Source organism: Eriocheir sinensis, chromosome 16 (genome assembly GCF_024679095.1).
Source record: "Eriocheir sinensis breed Jianghai 21 chromosome 16, ASM2467909v1, whole genome shotgun sequence".
Taxonomy (NCBI): domain Eukaryota; kingdom Metazoa; phylum Arthropoda; class Malacostraca; order Decapoda; family Varunidae; genus Eriocheir; species Eriocheir sinensis.
Genome location: NC_066524.1, coordinates 8,459,601 through 8,483,832, shown reverse-complemented (window position 1 = coordinate 8,483,832; position 24,232 = coordinate 8,459,601). Strand labels below are relative to the sequence as shown.

Below are 24,232 nucleotides of genomic sequence, written 5' to 3'. Positions count from 1 at the left end.
ATCTTGGTGTCCACCTATCCACTAACCTTAAGTTCAACACCCACATAGACCACATCAGTGCCACAGCCAACCGAACTCTGGGGTTCCTGAGGAGGAATTTACATAACTGCACACCTGACATTAAACACACAGCTTATGACACACTTGTGAGACCAACACTGGAGTACTGCTCCACGGTGTGGGATCCTTACACACACAGAAACATTGGTAGGTTAGAACAAATCAACACCAAGGCGGCTTGGTTCATTACAAACAATTACACTCGAATGCCTGGCATCACAACACGGAACAAATAAACATGGAACCTCTTCACATACACAGATAAGCACACAGACTTACACTTATGTACAAGATCACAAACACTCACATTGACTTTGATCCACGTACATACTTACACAACGCAAACAGTCAACGTACTTGTAACACACACATCCATAAATACAAAATATATCACCAACACTGACGCATACAAGCACTCATACTTTCCACGCACCATACGCGACTGGAACAGCCTCTCTCAACGGATTTTAGACTGTGGTACGATAGGCTCATTCAGAAAACAAATACACACTCACTTGTCACCACAACACACCTGGATCTGGATCTATGATGCGCAGGGCACCCGTACAGGTGCATAACAAGCATATTTGTTGGCTGTTGAGGGGACGGGGGAGCCGGGTGTGCAGGGGAGGGAAGTGAATCAAATGTAATTGTTAAGTGTTGGTGTGTTGTGGTGACACTTAACAATTACACCTGATTCATTTCCCTCCCCTGCACACCCAGCTCCCCTGTCCCCCCCAACAGCCAACACAAATATGCATGTTATACACCCAAATGGGTGCCCTTTGCATTATAAATCAAGATCAAGAAGATTATCTTAATATAATTTTCATTGTTATTATTATTTAGGGGTTAATGTTCGTAAGTAGGGTAGTGTCTGTGTAGATGGTTCTCGAGTTACAATGGGGTTTGGGATCGACAGGCCAGGCCAGTCTTAAGTTGAATTGGTTGTTAGTCAAAATTATCATGAAAAATTAAATGAAATATTATTATTTAAATGTCCTGTTGCGGATCGAGCAGAGTTCCCGCGCCTCCTAACTTCTCCCCTACCCTGCCTCTTCTCTCATGTGCTTGCCTCATCCCAGCCCTTGGTTTGGGAGACCCTAAGCCATGCAACATTATGCGATGGAGCTACCTGGTTGTGCCAAGATGGTAACAGTAGCCGAATGCCCATCAAGTCATTGTGCAGGGGGTTGTGTGTGTGTGTGTGGGGGGGGAGGGGGGGGGGCACTATAGTTATGAGTGGCCATTCCTACCCTCTGTGAATGTGTCCTTCAACTATGATTGTTGTTTCTGGTAAACGGTTGCCTATAATGGCTGCTGCGGGAACATTGTGAAGGAGCTGTTGTTGTGGGATGCCATTTTGGTTGCAATCAGCTGATCAACTGTCTGGTTTTGCTCACTCCCCCACCTCTCGTGGAGAGTTGTGGAGGCTTGTGGATCAACCAAATGCAGCAAAGACTCATAAACAGTGAAGATAACTAGGTAGACTCACTCCACTCTGGTCAGTTCACGTACTAGCCAGCTAGCGTGTGCTAGATAATAGTAGTAAGTAAGTAAGTAATGTTTATTGCCATAATATACACACATTGATATATACATATAAATATAATTATAATTCTGGCAACGAATCTAGCCTGTCAAGCCGAAGCTTCCCGACAGACTGTATATTTATTTCATTGCACTATTAATAATATTTCTAAAGGTTGCAGATAGCTCCCAACCATAAAGCTAAATACAAATATACAATAAATAACAACATTAACTATAATACCAGATGAAGTTATAATAGTTATATCTAAAATGTTAACTATAATAACAACTACAACAGCATCAACAATAATAATAATAATAACAATAATAATAATAATAATAATAATAATAACAATAATAATAATAATAATAATAATAATAATAACAATAATAAAAATAATATGGACAATAGTACTATGCAATTCACTGATTAGATTTAATAATGTAAATTTGTGTTCATGTTTCAGGAATAAATTATAATTTTAACGTGATTGTTTTGGATTGCAAATAAGTGTGTTTTTACTGACTTTTAAATAGAGAGAAATTATTACTATTAAGGAGATTTTTATTTCTACTGGCAAAGAATTCCAAACTTGAGGTCCTGAGCATAAAATACTATTTCTGAAAAGAACTGTCCTCTAGCAGCATGCTTGTATAGCAGACTGTAGGCCTATAAATTGGTAGAGTAGTGACTATAGTCCATTTCATTCCGTCTGGCCACTCGCGAATGTAGATGTGGCACCTGCGCATTATGAGTTCGTGATTGCGTGAATATCAACTTTATATTTTCATTGATATATTTAAATGTTTGTGTATACAAAAAACCCTCAAGCCATCATATATGAACTGCACACAGAAGATTTTCATCGATAATTACCATATAAGCACCCGAAGGAACAACTTGTTTATCAAACAGTATATTCTCATCATGCTCGAATGATCTACAGTACCTTCTCGAGTTTCGCGCTATCCGAGTTTCGCGATCCACGAGTTTCGCGGTTAGTCCTAAATTCTTACCATCCCGACTTTCGCACATTATCACCCCGAGTTTTGCGCTGCTTTGACACGTACAGGTCACGTCTACTTACCATCGGCGTCACGCACGCTACCTTTAAAGGTCGTATCACTGGATGTTTTCCTCCAAACATTGTGGCTATGGCAAGAGAGAGAGAGAGAGAGAGAGAGAGAGAGAGAGAGAGAGGGAATGGGTCATTTTGAAGCCGCAGTTGAAGGTAGCTGCCTTACGATTGGCTGACAGTTCTGAAAACACTCTTGTGATTCGCTAGGAGTCCGATGACATCACCGCCGACGCTCACTATCAGCGGCTTCACTGCCTTAAGGTGGTGTCACAATGGCCGTTTTCGTCCAACCATTGGGGCTACGGTCAACGCCCGTACGCCCAACCAGGAGCGAGTTCACGGTTATCCGTAAGCTGGTGTCACACAGGGCATTTTTCTTCCCAATTAATGCGTTGGCGGCAGGGGCAACCGGCAACTCCAACTATTCCTGGTGTGCATCACACACATCCAAGGTCGGTTGCCCGTATTCACATCCACAACGTAAACAAAGCACTTGCCCCGTATCAACATGACATCGTCTGCTAAAGTAAGGGCTGTTGCGGCTTGTGCTGCCATTACCCACGTTATGGACTTGTTGCTGCAGTTAAATGGAAGGAAGAAACAGTTGTGGGTGTGGCATGCCTGTGGTTCCTCTATGCCAGTTCTCATTGTCACCATTGCGCGTGCACGGCCAATCCACCCATCTTGACTCAATCACATAAACACATGGATCGAATAACAACAAACACACACACACACACACACAAAAGACTCATTAGGAACCATTGCAGATGTTTGACCAACAGAAACGACTTCACCATTTCTTGAGTGTGTTAGAACGTATTTGGTGAGTGGTTCACATGAACCAAACCTAGCTCTTGGTAAGAAGAGAGCAGTCGTCTTTAACACTGCTCTCTTCTTGCCATTGGGTATGTTTGGTTTGTATGAACCACTCACCAAATAAGTTCTAACACACTCTAGGAAATGGCAAAGCCATTTTTGTCAGTGAGGAACATCTGCCATGGTTCATGATGAGTCTGGTGTGTGCGTGCGTGTGTGTGTGAGTGTGTGTCTTTGTTGTTACTCGATCCACGTGTTTATGTGGTCGGAGTCTAGATGGGTGGGTTGGCCTCTCACGCGCAATGGTGACAATGAGAACTGGCACGGAGGAACCACAGACACGGCAGACCCACAATAGCTTCTTTCTGCCATTTCACTGCAGCAACAAATCCATAACTTGTCGATTCAGGGCAAGTGCTTTGTTTACATTGTGGATGTGGATATGGGCAACCGACCTTGGCCGTGTGTGACGCCCAAGCTGCCGCCAACGTGGTGGGAAGAAAAAGGCCCAGTGTGACACCAGGTTATGGACAACCGACAACTCGCTCCCGGATGGGCGCACGGGCGTTGCCAGTAGCCGCAACAGTTAGAGGAAAACGGCTAGTGTGACACTGCCCCAAGGCAGCGAGGCCGCTGGCCGGGTGAACGACATCAATGACGTCATCAGACTCCCAGCGAATCACAAGTGTGTTTTCAGAGCTCAGCCAATTGTAAGGCTTCATCTGTGGCTTTAAAATGACCTGTTCTCTCTTCCTGTTTTATTCCTTTTTCCAAGGTATGTATTTTGAGATAACAAAGGATACAGTAAAGAAGGAGAAAAAGTGAGCTCCGGGGGGTAGCATGAGCCAATTATAATAGCGCCACTATAAACAGTTGCCTGCGCCATGACGGGCTCGGGGCCGACCATCTGGCCTAGATGGATAGTCTACCGGCGCCATAGCCCAAATGTAAAAAAAAATAAAAAATAAAAAAATAAATAAAAATCTTCGCGGGTCGGAACAGATAAGCGCTTCTTCAGTGTTTTCAATACCTCAAGTTTCGCGATCCTCGAGTTTAGCGCTATACCTTCGGAACAAAGCAAGCGCGAAACTCGAGAGGGTAGTGTATAGCCTTTCAGATACTCATATTTCATCTCAGTCAGGTATAGGCTACATAAATTAAGTGACATACGACTCTCTTAAGTGTCTAATAAGGAATTTTGACTTGTTGCATGTAAATAACATGGGTAGCCTAATATTTGAAATAGCCTAGCATTGCATTCAACAATTATACTCTTTAATGTTATTTATGTTATTAATCGTTATTTACATGCAGTAAATTATTAAGATAGCCCTACCCTTTATTTGCACTTACAGAGCCAGATGTCTTTTAATATACCTGAAATGAGCTATCAATCAAAGAATTTGAAAAACCACAGATCGTTTGAGCATGATGTGCCGCTATGTTATTTGATACAATCTTGTCTTTTCGCGTGCTTGTATGTTAGATTATCGATGCAAACGAAAGTTGTTTTTTGTATACATAAACATTCAAATAAGTTATTGAAAAATAAGCTTGAATATCTATCACAACAGATGATTGTCACGCATACACAAACTAGAAATGTGCAGGTGCCACATCTATCAAAATTTCCGCTTTGTTGGTGGCCAGACGGAATGAAACAGACTATAGTGACTGCAGCATGAGTAGTACTTACAACGTGAGTTTCAAGGGCAACTGAGGGAAGAAGCATGGGTGGGCCACCCCAGCCCACTCACCCTTCCCTCCTCCTGCCAGTGCATGAGGACTGAGGAGGGCACTGGGGTGGGGGTGGGAGGGGAAGTGTGGGAGCTCGTGTACAAACAGCTGCTCTACCCACGGTGGGATATTATCTCAACTCGTTACTTAACCAAATATTACTATTATTGGCCTGGTCATAAGGGCAAGAGGTTGTAAGTCGCATGTCATAACTCGAGTATTACCTGTATTTTATTTTATTTTTCAATGTAAATTTTGGCTCATGATTGATTCAACTTACGACTGGCCTGGCTGTCCCAAAGTGCTCTGTAACTGGAGGATTACCTGTATACGCAACACACATACCATACTGAAAGAACAGCCGTATATTGAAGGTGACCTGTAAGCTCTGGAGGTGTGTTTACTACTGATGAGCCTTTATCTTGACTAGCGGTGCCTGGCCAGTGACCAAGACCAAGACTAGTAGAGGGAGTGTGTGCTTAAATCTCACACTACCATTAGAATATACTGTTTGGATTACTGGTTTTATTACAATTTTTTATTACCACATGAACGTGACAAACCCAGTGGCACAGTAAAGGGGGTGGGGTAGTCCCCCCCGGGTGACAGCTTGAGGGGGGTGCCACGATACAGGCTCAAGTCTAATGGCTGAATTCAGTGACGTAGCTAAGGACTGGGGTGTTGGGGTCATATAAAATGACCCCCAACAAAGGGGCCTGCTGCCCCCCCAAATGGTCTATTTGGGAGTCCCCATTTGTTGCCATACTCATTTGTAGAAGTGTGTGGGGGGAACCCCACAAGGAGACACGACACCCGGGCCCGCGCCCCCCAGATCTCGGAGGTCGGTGAGAGGGGAGACACCTACGTGGTTGTTGTAGCATGACTCTCGCTGAGCGGTATCGTAGGTAGGTGAGAGGAGATGCCTAAGTGTTTGTTGTAGCATGAATCTCGCTGAGCAGTATCGTAGGTAGGTGAGAGAGGTAGGTGAGAGGGGAGACGCCTAAGTGTTTGTTGTAGCATGAATCTCGCTGAACGGTATCGTAGGTAGGTGAGAGGGGAGATGCCTAAGTGCATGACAGAAACAAAACAAGCTCGTCATGGAAACATCTTCGTTGCATGCTTCTGTATTATTATCATAATAATAATAACTTATTATTATTATTATTATTATTATCTTAATTATTATTATCATTTCATGTAGAACACCAAAATCATCGTTAAGTGACAAGTATCATGCAGATATATAATAATAAGAACAATAATAATAATAAGAAGAAGAAAAACTGAAGAAGAATTGTAATAATAAGGGTGATAATAACAATAATTATTGTCAGCCAGTTTGTTTTCTGCTTTTCAGTGGTTGTCTCTGAATTTGTCTGGCTGGAATAGTAAGTGATGTATGGGGATAATATAATAATAATAATAGCCTAATAAATTAACCCTTAGATTACGGCGATCATATATATAAGTGCACTACCACACGCCCCACCCGTACGGGGATCATATATATAATCATCACACTCTACGCTCCCTACGTTTCAAATATACCGCCAGTTCTTGACTCAGAAGAATGGTGGAGGCATCTGGCATCCATACACACTCATTCGTCTCCAGCGCGCAGCCTACCGAAGGCCACAGATCATTTTCCAATTTTGTTCAGAATACATCTGTCATGTCTCGTGACACGTCAAGCAGTTCCTCTGCTCCGGGCTGAGGTAGAGCACGGGCGAATCAAAGTGACAGTGACTGTGATGACTGCTATGGTAGTGACATTGACAGAGGAGGGAGCAGCAAGTAGGAGAGAGAGAGAGAGAGAGAGAGAGAGAGAGAGAGTGAAAGCAAGTGGGGTGCTTTCACGCGACGCGTCACGGCCACGAGAAAATGTGCAATATTTTCGGCTGTCATTTTTTTATTATTATTATTAGGAGAGAAGTTTTGTTACACCACCATATATACTACATGAATATACAATTATTGCAAAGAAGAAAGACACCATTTCCACCTCTTTTAAATGCCTAAATTTTCCCCGTGCACACCATCCAGAGAAATATATCACCACCCGTACCTTAAGGGTTAAGGGAGGGCATTCAAAACCATGAATATATATATGTAAAATAATAGGCATGTAGCAAGTCAGTATGCCGCGCCATGCCATAGAGGCCTGCTGAGTGCTGCACCGTGCACACTGGTGACTGGAGGCTGTAATTGTGAACGCCTGCTGCTGTAAGGTATAAGAGTCATTTTTTGGCAACCTTTTAGTACATAGATCTTAAGATACAGGACTGCTGGGGGCTGTGTGCACAGGGGCCGTCAGGATGGCGAGGGCTGTGCTTTGTGGCGGTGTGTGTTTGCCGTGTGCTTGGTTATGGCGGTGACGTGTGGGGTAAAATGTGTACATAACACACCAGAACATGACAGTAGAGGCTCAGGACAAACATGGCTTGCGGCACCACACTAGTACTGTGACAAACAGCAGGGTGAAGGAACCTTAAAAGTTTGTTAGTATGAGGCTGTGACGCTGCAAGGCATGGCTGTCTGGCCGCGTGTGCCGTGTGTACGTATTAGTGTTTATCATCATGTCAAGTTTTTAAGCAAGACTTTTGAATCTACACTTTTCTGGTTATACAGGTACAGGATGCACCTCGGTGTGAAAATGTCAGGTGGCTCCCAAACTTTTTTTCACGACGTCCCCTTTTAATTTTCTTGGAAGTACTTACTCCCTTCCCCCACTAAATAACTTCGTGAGCCTGATGCTTCCCACCCACGAGCGGCAAAAGTCTAGTGAGGGAGCACGCATTTGAACATGGAAGGCCTCAGGGGTAAGCACGGGCTACTTTACCCTCGTGCCTACCCAGCCTGCAACAAAAGTTGCACCATGTAGCAGACCCTAAGCAGTGCCCTAACATGCGTAGCTGCGCCTGATATAGCAGCATCAACATTAACCCTTCATTATATGAGTGTCTTACGCAAATTGCGACTTAGGTGTCTGTACTGTGCACATAAATGTGCGCCGTTACAAGCGTCACAGCCACGCCTGCTGCTCACGAATCTTCGTTCCTGCCGCATGCGGTGCAGCCCTGCCGCCGCTGCCTGCCTGTTTTATTTATTATTATCTATTATTTATAATTTTATTTATTATTTATTTATTAATTATTTATTATTATCTATTATTTATTATTTATCTATTATTATTTATATATATATATATATATATATATATATATATATATATATATATATATATATATATATATATTTATATATATATATATATATATATATATATATATATATATATATATATATATATATATATATATATATATATATATATATATATATATATATATATATATATATATATATATATATATATATTACATCAAGGGCAACAAAAAGAGTACATAAAAGGCCCGCTACTCGGTGCTCTCACAAAAGTAAAAAGTATAGAGAAGCCAAAAGATAGGTCAATTTCGGATGGAGAGGTGTCTTGATACACTCTTCTTGAAAGAGGTCAAGTCAGACAAAGGAAGACTGTTCCAGAGTTTACCAGTGAAGGGGATGAAAGAATGGAAATGCTGGTTAATTCTTGCATAAGGGGTTTGGACAGTATAGGGATGAGCATGAGTAGAAAGTCGTGTGCAGCGGCGCCGCGGGAGGGGGGGAGGCATGCAGTTAGCAAGTTCAGAAGAGCAGTCAGCATGAAAATATTGATAGAAGATAGATAAAGAAGCAACATGGCAGTGGAATTTGAGAGGTAGTGTCAGTAAGAGAAGGAGAGCTGATGAGACGAAGAGCCTTAGACTCCACTCAGTCCAGAAGAGCTGTGTGAGTGGAGCCCCCCACACGTGAGATGCATACTCCATATGAGGGCGGACAAGGCCCCTGTATGTGGAAAGCATCTGTGCGGGGGAGAAGAACTGGTGGAGATGATACAGAACGGCCAATCTCGATGAAGCTGATTTAGTAAGAGAGGAGATGTGAAGTTTCAGTTGAGATTTTGAGCTAAAGATAGACCGAGGATATGTAGTGTTGAAGAAAGTGACAGTTGGGTGTTGTCGAAGAATAGGGGATAGGTGTTTGAAAGATTGTGTCGAGTTGATAGGTGGAGAAACTGGGTTTTTGAGGCACTGAAGGGCACAAGGTTCCTTTTACCCCAATCGGAAATGATAGCAAGGTCTGAAGTTAAGCGTTTTGCAGCCTCCAGTCTCGAGTCTTGTAATTCTGGGAGAGAGGGTCTTCTGTTTAAAGAAGATGAATAAATAATGCAGAGTAGAGTCATCAGCGTATGAGTGGATAGGACAGTTTGTTATGGAAAGATCATTGATGAATAACAGGAAGACAGTGGGTGATTGAATAATGCAGAGTAGAGTCATCAGAGTATGAGTGGACAGGACAGTTTGTTATGGAAAGAAGATCATTGATGAATAACAGGAAGACAGTGGGTGATAGGACAGAGCCCTGTGGGACACCACTGTTGATAGGTTAGGTTTAGGGGAAGAACAGTGACCGTCTACCACAGCAGAGATAGAACGGCCGGAAAGGAAACTGGAGATAAAGGAACAGAGAGAGGGATAGAATCCGAAAGAGGGCAGTTTAGAAAGCAAAGACTTGTGCCAGACTCTATCGAAGGCTTTCAATATGTCTAGCGCAAATGAGAAATTTTCACCTAAACGGCCAAGAGAGGATGACCAAGAATCAGTTAAGAGAGCAAGAAGATCGCCAGTAGAATGCCCCTTGCAGAACCCGTACTGGCGATCAGATAGAAGGTCAGAAGTGGATAGGCGCTTATGAAACTTCCGGTTAAGGATTGATTCAAAAGCTGTAGATAGGCAGGAAAATAAAGCTATTGGGCAGTAGTTTGAGGGATTGGAACGGTCACCCTTCTTAGGCACAGGCTGTATGAAGGCATACTTCCAGCAGGAAGGAAAGGTAGATGTTGATAGGCAGAGGCGAAAGAGTTTGTCCAGGCAGGGTGTCAGCACGGAGGCACAGTTTTTAAGTAGTACAATAGGAGGCACTCCATCAGGTCCATAAGCCTTCTGAGAGTTGATGTCAGAGAGGGCATAGAAAACATCACTCATAAGAATCTTAATAACAGGCATAAAGGAGTCAGAGGGGGGATGAGTAGGAGGAATATGCCCAGAATCGTCCAGAGTGGAGTTTTTACAGAAATTTTGAGAGAAGAGTTCAGCCTAAGAGATAGATGAGATGGCGGTGCTGCTGTCAGGTTAAGGAGAGTAGGGAAGATGAAGAAGTGAAATTGGAGAAGATATTTTTGGCTAGGTGCCAGAAGTCACGGGAAGAATTAGGAAAAGCAAGGTTTTGACATTTTCTATTTATGAAAGATGTTTTGGTAAATCGAAGAATATATTTGGCACGATTGTGTATATATACAGTCGTCCCTCAAATAGTACGGGGGTTAGGGACTCAGGAGCCCCGTACTATTCGAAAATCCGTATAAAATTAGTGTCCCCCCCTAGAAACACTCCTGGGCTGTGTTTGAGAGAGGGAATTGGTACTCTCGTTACGTCTCAAATGCGTTACGCTGCAGCACGAGTTGCCAACTCGGCACGTCCGCTCTGCTCCCGGCTTTGAGAGGTGGAACACCTCTGTGCTGTGATGACGTCATCAGCAAATATGGCGGCCCAAACAAACACATAAGTGCTGCCATTGCATCAGGAAGATCAGCGTACCCCATTTTGCTGCAAGTGAGATGCCGTTACCATAGCAACGATGAAGCTAAGTAAAAGGACGGCCTTTATCTTTACTCTTGCAGCACTTTTGGAGCACTGGCAGTTATAATACTGCGGCAAGAATTTCTTTTACACTATGATAAATACAGCAAACACTGCTCACTTTCTCGTGATATGCTCTCCCTACTGCAAAGTAACTCATCCCAAAACGTAACCTCCTAAATCTGAATTCTTCAGCAAGGTGAACACCTTTCTCGAACGCTTTGGGGTACCTTCAGCAGGTGTCATGGTAGAACAGTATTGCCATTCACGCCATGGCTACTTGGTGCGACGAGTGGGAAATTTAAAAATCCTAAAAAAATTCTTCCATGACAATCCGTATAAAACCGAAACCATACTATTGGAAACCATACTATTTGAGGGACTGTATATATATATATATATATATATATATATATATATATATATATATATATATATATATATATATATATATACAAACACACACACACACACACACACCTTGGGAGGGGGGTGCAAAATTATGCTTCGCCCTGGGTACCAAATACTCTAGGAACGCCTCTGGACAAACCACACAAATATACAATACAAAGGACACCTTGGAGTCACCAATTCCCACACCAAGACCGTTACCAACACCAAAACAACCAACAGTGGCTGCCAAGAGAGTTTCCTTGTCACACGAGACTGCCAGGGCGAGTAGGTTCTGTTAGACTGTCAAAAACAATAGCAGCAAGAATATCTTATCTGTACATTTCTTGTAGGCCAAGGTTATGCATACAGCTAATGCAACATTTGGTATCCAAGATGCATGCTCAGGTTTTGTCGTATTTTTAGAAAAAAAAACTGCATCTTCAATGCCAGCAAATACAATAGTTCCATTGATGTCTTGATACTTTCTTTTTAAATGAGTGTAAACCATGGGAGAGAGGAAAGCAAGTAGAGTGGAGTTTGCACCTTTGATGAGATCGTGAAAAGGAATTTGAGTTATATTCCCATTCCAGTGTACACCAATGACAAGACCCTGATTCCTAAGAACTCATCCCTCATCGTCGCCAGAGTGCCCATCGACCCTGCCCAGATGAAGAAACCATGGTGAGTACAGAGAGAGAGAGAGAGAGAGAGAGAGAGAGAGAGAGAGAGAGAGAGAGAGAGAGATTCAGTCAAGCCCCCCCAGAAAGGTAGTACTTCACAGCAGTATTGTCCCAAGTTAACGCGGTAGCAGCGACGGGCCAAATTTTTGCCCTGACACAAACCCCAAAAATAGAGGATGCATAAACTGATCAGAAATGCATTGATATGTGTTATATAATGATTTGCGTGAGTGATAATTTTTCTCATTAATTAAGCAGGAGCCTTTAAGAAACATGATCCCCACAGTTACTGGGTTAAATGGTATGGGCCTTCTCCACTGCCCTCTTCATTACTACAGGTATCCCTGCTTAATGATTGGATTACATGCTTGAAGGAGCAAAATGATCAGTATAATGAGCCAGAGGTTTAATGGAATAAAGGGGGTGTATTCCTGGACTTGTATTATCTAAATCATTAACTAAGCGAAAAAAAAATGAAATAAAGAAAGGGGAGAAAGGGGCAAGGGGGAAAGAAATAGAGAAAGCAGATGATTGTGTAGAGGAGGAAGAATGTCGAGAAATTATCAGCGAGAGAGAGAGAGAGAGAGAGAGAGGTGGGCGAGATGTGATGGTGTCGGCGCCACCGTTGCCAGATTATCATACTCGTAGCCTCGTATTTACCGGTTTCTGAGCCATAACTATTGCCAAAACACACCAATAGTTAACCATTCTAATGATAACTGTATATGAAGGCAGTTATTCGGGTCGAGGAGGCAGATTTTTGGGTCGGAAATTGGCAGACAGAAGGCCTAGTACGACAATCTGGCAACGTTGGTCGGCGCCTCGGTGTCTGAGAGAGAGAGAGAGAGAGAGAGAGAGAGAGAGAGAGACTTCCTAATTTTAGACACAAGGCGGGAAGAAGGCGGTGCATACTGTAACTAATTTTTTTTGTGATTGGTGGGAACAAGGATGGTGGGAGGAGCAATAGGATTTCAAGGACAGCATACGGCGTCTTTACCTAGTAACCAACACAAAGTACGGGACAACTCAATAGAAGAAGAAACAGAATAGAAATATGACGCCTACGTAGGCGTCATCGTATATGCTACTGGGGCTTCATGACGCCTACGTAGGCGTCATCGTATTGAAAGGGTTAATGTTGTAGCAAAGGCTCCATTGCTTTCTGCCATGGGTCTGATCTCAGTGAACAATTTACAATATAAAATGTTTGGAAATACACTAACAGCTCTACTCCACCTGTGACCAGATCAGCCCTGTGGTTCCTTTACATTGCAGTAGCTATTCACCCAGCAGTGCACGGCTTGGGTTTTAGTTTTCCCATCATTCCTTTTACAGCAAGGGAGGCAGCTTAAAGGCAAAAACTAAAAACAACAAAAGAGCCCACTAGGTGCTGCTTCAGTAAAAGAAAAAGAATAAAAAGCTAGAAGAGAGGTCAATTTTGGAAGGAGAGGTGTCTTGATACTCTCCTCTTGAAAGAGGTCAAGTCAGAGACTGGAGGAAATACAGATGGAGGAAGGCTGTTCCAGAGTTTACCAGCAGAAGGGCTAAAAGAATGAAAATACAGGTTAACTCTTGCAAAGGGATTTGGATTGAATAGGGATGAGCAAGAGTAAGAAGTTGTGTGCAGCAGGGCTGTGGTAGGGGGGCAGACATGCAGCTAGCAAGTTCAGAAAAGCAGTTAGTGCTAAAGAATTGATAGAAGATAGAAGTACAACAAATTATTGTGTTCAGAGTGTAACAAGTGGTGTCATCGGCGATGCTCGGGGCTTAGAAATTTGCGAAGGGTATTTACCTATTTGTAGTCTACAGGGCCTGAGCTTAAGCTCTAATAGTCCTGTCTCCATATCTACATTCATCCAGCCTTTCCTTCATATGATGGACACTGCTTGCCCCCACCACCGTGGGACTTTGTGTGTCCAAGGTGGAGGTGTGTTGGTGGAGGTACAAAAATTCTGCTCTTTGGGAGATGTGTTGGACTGTGAAGCAGGAGTGGAGAGAGCAGTGAGGGCAAGAGTGGCAGTTGCATGGAGAAGGTGGCGAGAAATGCCCAGTCTGTTAGTGAACCGCAGCATAAGATTGAGGAGCAGAGGAAGTGCATACAAAGCCTGTGGGAGATCTGCTCTCTTGTACGGAGCAGAAACATGGACACTGATGAGCAGACTGATGGACGTTTTACGCAGCTGTGATCGCAGGATGCTGAGATACATGGCAGGAGGGAGGTGGCAGGACGGGAAGTCTAGCAATGAAGTAGCCGAGATGTGTGGGGTTGAGGACCTTTCTGTTGAGTTGAGGAAGAGAAAACTAAGATGATTTGGACATGTGAAACGAGCGGGGGAGGGGGTGCTGAGGGAGGTGGAGGAGGTGAGAGTTAGGGGATGGTGGCCAGTAGGAAGGCCTAGGAAAAAGTGGAGTGGGTGTGTGATGGAGGATATGAATATATTAGGGATAGAGGAAGATATGGCACAAGATCGGGAGATGTGGAGAGCAGTCATGGCTTGTCCAACCCCATCTTAAATGGGAAAGTATGGACGTTAAACGACATTGATGATGATGATTGAAGTACAACATTGCGGCAAAATTTAAGAGGTAGATGACTGCCGATAAGAGGGGAGTTGATGAGACATTATCAGAACCTTTGACTCCACTGTCTAGCAGAGCTGTGTATGTAGATGTCCCCCTCACATGAATGCAAACTCCATATGAGGGCAGACAAGGCCCCTGTATATGGAGAGCATCTCTAAGGGGGAAAAGATTTGGTGGAGACAATACAGAACGTCTAACCTCAAGGAAGCTGATTCAGCAAGAGATGAGATTTGAAGTTTCCAGTTCAAATTTTGAGTTAAGGGTAGACAAAGAATGTTTGTTGTAGAAGAAGGGGACAACTGAGTTGTCACAGAATAGGGGATAGGAGTATGGAAGATTGTGTTGAGTTGACAGGTGGAGAAATGAGCTTTGAAGCATTTTTAAGGACACCAAGTTCCTCCTGCCCCATTCAGAAATGATAGCAAGATCTGAGGTTAAGCATTCTGTAGTATCCAGTCTAGAGTCTTGTAATTCCTGTAGGGAGGGTCTTTTATTAAAGAATATTAAGTAATGCAAAGAAGTCATCAGCATTGGAGTGGACAGGACAGTTTATTTTGGAAAGACTATCATTACTGAACAACAGTAAGAGAATAGGAGATCGAAGAGAGCCCTGCGAGGCACCACTGTTGATAGGTTTAGGGGAAGAAGTGACCGTCTAGCACAGCAGAGATAGATCGTCCAGAAAGGAAACTGGGGATGAGACTACAGAGATGGAATCTGTTGGAGGGTAGTTTAGAAGGCAAACATTTGTGCCAGACTGTCAAAAGCTTTTAAGATGTCTAAAGCAACAGCAAAAGTTTCCCTGAAGTGGCTAAGAGAGGAGGACCCGGAGTCAGTTAGGAGGGCAAGATGATCATCAACGGAACGCCCCTTGCGGAATCCATACTGACGATCAGAGAGGAAGTCGGAAGTTGACATGCTGCTCCTGTTCCTTTTGAGAACTATTTTAAAAGCTTTAGAAAGATAAGAAAGCAAGAACGCTATAGGATGTTAGTTTGAGGGATTGAAACGGTCACCCTTCTTAGGCACAGGCTGTATGAAGGCATACTTCCAGCAGGAAGGAAAGGTAGATGTTGAAAGGCAGAGATGAAGGAGTTGACCAGGCAGGGTGTCAGCACCAAAGCACGGTTTTAAAGGACAATAATAGGCACTCCATCAGGCCCATAAGCCCTCTGAGGATGGAGACCAGAGAGGGCACAGAAAACATAATTCATAAGAATTTTAATAACAGGCAAAGTAGAACCAGAAGGGGGATGAGAAAGGAATGTGCCCAGAATTGTCGTGACTGGAATTTTCTGAGAAAGTTTGAGGGAACAGATGGGAGACAGATGTGACAACTGTGCTGCCATCAGGACTAAGAAGAGGTGGGAACGATGAAGTAAAATTGTTAGATATTTTTTGTTTGGTGCCAGAAGTCTCTGGGAGAATTAGAGAAAGCAAGGCTGTGACGATTTCTACTCATGAAAGAATTTTGGGTGAGTCGAAGAATAAATTTGGTGTGACTGGGCAGAAATGTAAATATCATGATTAGCAGGAGTGAAAAGGCTCAGGTACCTCTTATGAGCTGTCTTTATCTCGGATAACATGAGAACAAGCGTGATTGAACCAGGGCTTCTTAGCATGAGGGGTAGAGAAAGTATGTGGAATGTGTGCCTCCATTCCAGGGACAATCACCTCAGTAATGTGCTGGGCACACACAGAGGGGTCTCTGTCTTGGAAGCAGTAATCATTTGACAGGATATTGCATAAGTACATTCTGAGGTCATCCCACAGAGCTTAAGCACGACCTCTTCTATGGGTCCAGAGGCTGTACAGGAACAATAGGACAAAATGCGGAAATAGGGTTGTGATTGGAGGAGCCCAACGGAGAGAACAGTTTGACATGATAAGCAGAAGGATTAGATGTTAGGAAGAGGTCTAGAGTGTTGGGCGTATCTCCAAGGTGGTCATGGATATGTACAGGGTGCTGAACTAACTGCTGTAGATCAATGAGGAGAGCAAAGTTGTAGGCTTGTTCACCAGGTTGGTCAGTGAAAGGATGAAAGCCAAAGCTGGTGGTGAATGTTGAAATCTCCTAAGATGAAGGGAGAGTGAGTCAAGTTGTGCTCCACTTTGGAATTTATATAGCCAAAGAATTTTATATAGTTGGTAGAGTTCAGTGAGAGATAGACAGCAGAGATGTATTTAGTAATAGTGACAATGAAGTCTAAGCCAGATGGTGGAAGATTTTGAAGAGTCAAGGTTGTGAGCACGAGAGCAAGTAATGTCGTGTTTGTAGAGGGAACATCCAGCTTTGAATTGAAAGTTAGCATAGAGATAGTAGGAGGAAACTGTGTTGAGATCACTGTCAGTAGCCTCAGAAACCTGTGGCGATGGGTTACTAGGTTTCTGAAGTGAATGTCAAGCTATGAGAAGGATGTAGCAAATGGAATGCAGAGTGTTGATGTTGTTTTGTTCATTTCCAGGGACAACAAGGAATCAACTGCTCTGCTTCTTTCCAACCCGTCAAACTTGATGAACGTATGTAAGACTGGATCACCTTTGCAACTTTACTTATCTCCTGCAGGGTAACACATGTACTCTTTAAGTTCCTTGGATACATAACCTTGGTGCGGAGAGCTCGGGCAGCGCCTACACGGGTGCTGCTGCTTGCTTTCCCATTCTTACTCTAGTGGTTTGGGTTGCAACATTGGTACCACATTAATTGGGTTGGTATGAAGCCGCCCACACACACATCCTCATGATATGCACAGTTGTGGACAAGAACATTGCTCCACCTTTCTCTGAACTAGAAACTTGGCAGCCGTCTTCCATGTGGTCAGTCACTCATATCTCTGCCCTTAACATTTTATCCCCTCTTTCCTTTTGTCTTCCTCACCCTCCACCCTTCTTGTACCCATGTGACACAGTGCAGCAAGTACAGAAGAATATATGCAAAGAGACTGCCAGAGGCCAGCCACTCAGCCTGGTGCTCTGAGAACAAGGGAGTTACCAGCTCTCCCCTCAATCCATAAATCAATCTAATCTCCATTTTAATCTTTCATTTGTGTTTGCATTAATTAAATTGTTCCGTTCATCCATTCCCCTCTCCCCTCTCTTCCTCCCACCCCCCCTACTCATTCCACACTCCACTCCCATCCTCACCCTCCCTCCACTCTGCTCCACAAACAGCTCATCCCACCCTCTCTCTCCCTCACCCTCCTACTCCTAGTGACTGCTAAGGAAGGGGCTACTGAATTTTAAATTTAGAGTAAAGTGAATCAATATTTTTGTTGGCAACTGTACATATATTTGTTTTATCACTTGTAGTTTAGCAAATAGTCTGGGAGTTTTTTTTTTTGTCCCCCAAAAGTAGATGGTGCTGTACTATTTCCATAATGCTGTGTCACTGCTACATCTACAGCAGCAGACAGCATGCACTAAGATAAGAGTTTCCTTGTGTGTATTTGGCGGTGAAACCTCAATAGGCAGTGAGGTATGATTGAATGATGGAATAAGTGGTCATCCATCTCTACATTTGTCCTATGCATTGCCATGTTTTATATATACATATATATATATATATATTTCATTATTTATCCCTGTATGTTTTGTATGTTCTAGCCAATAAAATTTGAACCTGAGGTGGTGTGTGCTATTTGGTCGAACTTTGCTCCAACTTAAGCAATGCCAAGGAGAGTATGGGAAAGCACTTTGTTTAGTCATTACATTGTTTGCGGCCGAGGAAGACCGGGGCTAGTTGCGAGAAGGTGTTTAGATGTGGTGAAAGGCTGAGTAATGGATGTTATTGGCTGTCGCACGATTCATCTTAGCAGTGGGGCAACTATTCCTTTCCTCGGTAATACAGTATTCACTCGTGCATTATTCACTTTTAGAGTCAGGCACTGCAAATGGAGACCTCGTCGGCATCAGCTTCCTTTCTTCTGGGTACCATTAGAGGACTATTGAGTTAAAGATGCTATGTTTCATAATCATCAGTTTAAAATCATCTATAGTTAGTCATTTACTATAAATATATATGTAATCTATTCTGGCTAACAATAGGTGAGCTTATGAAGGTTGCCAGAACATAATAAGTAAAGAATATAGTAGTGGATGCATAACTGATATGATTTTTAATTCCTTGAGTAGGAGTATCTTCATAACCTTTCAGTACAATGACACAACTGTCAGAAGTACAATGACATACTTGTTGATGTCATAGATCCACACGGTTATTTTGTCTGCTGTAAAGTCTCGGATAACACATGTTCCTGTTTTCTTAAATGTTGTATATAATATGATGTCCTATTTGACTTTTATTATTATTATTATTTTTAATTTTTAATATGTAGGTGGTTTAGTGTATATGTATGTACTAGAGTGCACATTAGCAGACAGTTTTTACCAGGAAACAAAAAAATAAAAACAAAATAGTATTAGTGTGATCGGAATATCTCTTGCCCTGAGTGTTCAAGGTCATGTGTCATCTACCCTCCCCTCTCCCTACCTTACCCCCACCATCCTTCCCTGAGCATAGTCTTTACACCTTCACTGATATACGTGATGTTCTAGTTGAACCAATATCTTGTTCACAGGAGTGTTCAGAGGAGTGGGAAGCAGAAGTTTGAGTTTTTTGGGAGTCATGGAATTCCAGCCAAATGGTCTGTCCAAATCATAATCTGATTTGACAGTTGAGTTATACGGATGATTTTCTACAACTTTTATTCAATGAAATTCATTCCAGAATGAAAAAGCTACAAAAATTTACCAATATTATTTTTCGAGTTTATTGCAACTTTGGCTCTCTCTAGGCAGTAAATTTCCAGGTCAAAGATTATAAACTATATTTTACAGACTCTATCGTGATAAAATGAGCAACTTTTCTTCAAAAAAAATTCTGTACTTGCACCAGTAAAAAGTTAGAATTTTTTTGGAATCTTGGAATTTCAGCCAAATGCGACAACCTAGAAAGAAACGGATTTCACAGCAGGGTGCGCCAGTAAATTTTCTACAAAACACCTTTTATGACATTTTCTCAGTTTCAAAGCTCATTTTCCGCTGACTTTTGCGTTCAGGGGGATCTCTTGAGAAAAACTTTCGTGGTTAAACGTGGGTTAAGTGTAACAAAGTTCTCTGGTGGTATCTAGAATAACAGGAAACTGATGCAGTGTTTTGCATATGCTGTGCCCGGCTCCTCTTACCATCACCTCCGAGAATGTTTGCTGTGTGCAGTTGAAACATCTGCACTGTTCATATGTATTCTCAAGGTGAATGAAGTCACTTGTTTTATCTATATTGGCTGCCACACCTCAGCTAAGTGAACCTACTACATCCAGAAATCGAAATTATTGCCACAGAATTATCATTTTCAAACTTATAATCCTGATAGCAGAAAGCTTACACCCTTGACCAAACTATTCAAGAGTAGCCCATGTGCTGCGGTATGGCCATATCTGTCCAAACATGTTTTGTGTCACTGGATTGGTACGAGTTGCTTGGTCCAACATCTGTGACCCCAAATTTGAATAAGTTTGAGGCTTTAGTGACATAGGACAATCGGTTGGCCACTCCTGGGTCAGCTGACAGCAGAAGCATCATGGGTGGATGGCAGCTGTCACAAATGGGTTTATTTTGTAACCAAAAATACTTAGTAACAATGATCTTTGAGTGGGGGAAAAAAATAGCAGCTTTTAGGGTATGAGAGCAGCACGCCAATGCAACCCAATGCTGTTTTGCTTCCCTTATATTCATTCCTTATTTAGCTGCTTCTCAACCACTCATAACTTGAAGTTAGCTGAAGCTAGTGGTGGGCACCCCAAACTGAAAAGTTAGCTTCGCTAACTGGTAATCTACTAACTAAAGAGTTAGCTTCGCTTACGCTGAACCGCTAAACTGATAAAGAAATTAGTGGAAGCTAATGCTAATCGCTAACTTTTTTATATGAATTTAGCTTTGGTTTAGTATTTTGGCTTTATAACCCTTAAAAACAGACTTATATAGGCTTGATGGTGATGGTTTGCTGGGTAGTGACCTGAAATTTCACTTTGTTATTGAATCCCGAATTCAAAGAGTTGGAAATGGAAGCTGCATTATCCTAACATACCAAAAAATTTCCTTGATAATTGTCCAATTACCCTCCTTTAAGTTGTAATTTGCCCAAAAGTGGAAGCCCTGGAATTATTGCGCCATGTGGCTCAACTGGTGCTGTGTCTGCCCACAATGGACAACCTGTATGAATTTTTAGTGGACTTAAAGTTAGCAGAGAAGGAACTACATTTAGGGGAAGCTAATTTGTCCGCTAACTCTATCCAAAGTTAGCGAAAACACTAATCAGCTAACAAAAATGTTAGCTTTGCTAATTAGTGGTTAGTGGATTAGCGGAACCGTTCCCACCACTGCCCGAAGTGGATGGGCTTAATAGCTCAACACAACCTTCCTCGCTATGTCCTAATGCATTTTATTTTGATAACCATAAATGGATGTCTCCTCTAAAAATGCAATTGTGATAGATTATTTTGATATTTTTTAGTTGCTAACCACTTTTTGTGCATTTTGCTTCCCAGCACTAACTTGTGATAACTGTATACCAAAATACAAAAGAATAATCTATATAGCCTGCAGCTAGTTATATATTGTCTAGGCAGCCTCAGGAGTGGTTGGTTGTGTGGCACGACCCACTAATCCAATAAGGTTTGTTGTGGATGAAATATTCAGGAAGCAATACAGTGATGAGTGACTGGTGGACCGGGAAGGGAGAGTTTGTAAGGCAGAGTGAGTAAAGAAATGAAGCAAGCACACCTTTCTCAAGCAGTATAGGCTGCCACTGTTTGCCTCAGTCCTCGATGGGCTGAGGCAGCACTGATAAGTGAAGGCTGTTGCAGTCCTTGTCATTCTACGGGTTCAGTGTGGACAGACAACAGTGTTGTTTTTCATTGCACCCTGCAAGCTGTCTTTACCTGACTTGCGTATATTCTCATGTATAAGTCAATCTCAGAAAAAGTCAATGCTTCCAATAAGTTTAGTTAAGAATTAAAATTAACCCTTTGAAATGTAGACTATGTAAAAGAGGACTCCTCAAACTTGGCCTTCCCAAAATTGCCAAAAAATAATCTCTTACACGAGTATGTACAATAGGTAGACACGGGACTTATTACAAGGCTTTTATTACTATTACTTTTGATTTTCATTTGGTTCGCTTGTATGTGGACATGACGTACAAGTAATAAATAATAGTAATAAACAATTATATGGGTGTTGTAGAATTGTCATAGATAAGAAATTTTTTGTGTAATAGTAATGATAAGTCAAGCAATTGCTCATAGGAGTTTTTTTTATTATTGATGAGTAATAGATGACAACCAGAGTAATATATTTGATCAAAATAAAAAGTAATAGTAATAAAAACCCTTTAAAAAGATACCATGACTGACTATAGGAGTCTCATTCATGTAGTCATGTTTTATGTTGATAGCATACTTATACTCAATGTGTTATTACCCATAGCAATGGTGACAAACAGGTTCAAGATGGGATATGCAAGAACTGGTTTACAGACCGGGTAGTGGATGAGTGGAACAAATTCAGCAGCTTTGTAGTCAATACATATGAAGTTGAGTTTAAAATGAAGGTTAAATAGATTCATGAATAGGGAGGGCAGATGGTAGATAAGTTATTCTCAGTATCTGTTATGTGTAGGGTGACTGGCCACTTGTACTTCTTATATTATTGTGTATCTTCCCTGAGTGGCTGTTGTAAAGGCATCTCACATCACCCTCAAGTCTCATCTAGCAAGTCAAGTAGCAGAACACAACACAACACAACACAGCCTCAGCCACAAGTCTGACATAGTGGTCTCCAGAATGTGTTAAGTGCCATGATCTGTGACTGGCCATGGCTGTAGTGGGGACTTGCACATCAGATGGAGCACTGCATTCCCATACACATGCGGCTGGAATAACTCCGAGTGCACCTTGAGTTCCAGGACAGACTGGCACAGGACAAACTCACATGGGGCAGAAAGAGTGCAAGTCACACATTAAAATGCAGCATCCTGCCCTGTGTGTTACTATCAACCAAAAGCCATATATATATATATATATATATATATATATATATATATATATATATATATATATATATATATATATATATATATATATATATATATATATATATATATATATATATATATATATATATATATATATATATATATATATATATATATATATATATATATATATATATATATATATATATATATATATATATATATATATATATATATATATATATATATATATATATATATATATATATATATATATATATATATATATATATATATATATATATATATATATATATATATATATATATATATATATATATATATATATATATATATATATATATATATATATATATATATATATATATATATATATATATATATATATATATATATATATATATATATATTTATATATATATATATATATATATATATATATATATATATATATATATATATATATATATATATATATATATATATATATATATATATATATATATATATATATATATATATATATATATATATATATATATATATATATATATATATATATATATATATATATATATATATATATATATATATATATATATATATATATATATATATATATATATATATATATATATATATATATATATATATATATATATATATATATATATATATATATATATATATATATATATATATATATATATATATATATATATATATATATATATATATATATATATATATATATATATATATATATATATATATATATATATATATATATATATATATATATATATATATATATATATATATATATATATATATATATATATATATATATATATATATATATATATATATATATATATATATATATATATATATATATATATATATATATATATATATATATATATATATATATATATATATATATATATATATATATATATATATATATATATACATACATACATATATATACACACACACACGTTTATACAAAGGGCACCCTTAATAGGCGGGAGAATGGGTGGGTGAAGGGTTCGTGTATTAGAAACTGCATACTAGGAATACATATTTTTTAAGAAAAATGGGAAGTGGCTGGTACTGCCCTGACTCACACATTTTGTAACAATAATAACAGGAAAATTTCAAGGAACTGTCTTACGTTGTGTGACTAAAATAACAAAACTGCTGTGACTCACAATACAGGAGATGACAGAGTTGGAGCGATTCAGTGTTTAGTGAAAAATTTGAATTGGTATTAGAATAAGGAATGTTTATAAATCCAAAGACATTAAAAATACTGTAAATTATAAAAAAGAGAGAATTAGATTTTGGTTAATTTTTCAAAATATTTCTAACAGACAGTATTTGCTATACACATGCAGCTCTACACTCGGCCTCCCGGAGAAATGTCAAAGAAGTACTTTTCCTCCTGAACTCAATTCTTTTTTCTACTTCAGAAGTCTGGGATACAAGTTGTGGTTTGGGGCCAAATATCCAAACACCGCGTAGGGTTTAATGCTTGCGTCTCTGTATGGA

The 24,232-nt window shown here is 40.5% G+C and overlaps 1 protein-coding gene across 7 annotated transcripts in view; it reads left to right on the top strand.

Moving 5' to 3' along the window:
- Nucleotides 1–24,232, top strand: part of LOC126999226 (E3 ubiquitin-protein ligase RBBP6-like) — a 115,455-nt gene that overhangs the window by 38,635 nt on the left and 52,588 nt on the right. For 5 of the 7 annotated variants that reach the window (XM_050861563.1, XM_050861564.1, XM_050861565.1 and 2 more), the window contains exon 4: nucleotides 17,088–17,142. The exons of 1 other annotated variant lie outside the window; for it this stretch is intronic. In XM_050861563.1, coding sequence (XP_050717520.1) covers nucleotides 17,088–17,142 — 55 coding nt within the window. Of the gene's footprint in view, nucleotides 1–11,949; nucleotides 12,041–17,087; nucleotides 17,143–24,232 lie in introns of all 7 variants that reach the window. One more of the 7 variants, XM_050861562.1, reaches the window with a different exon arrangement.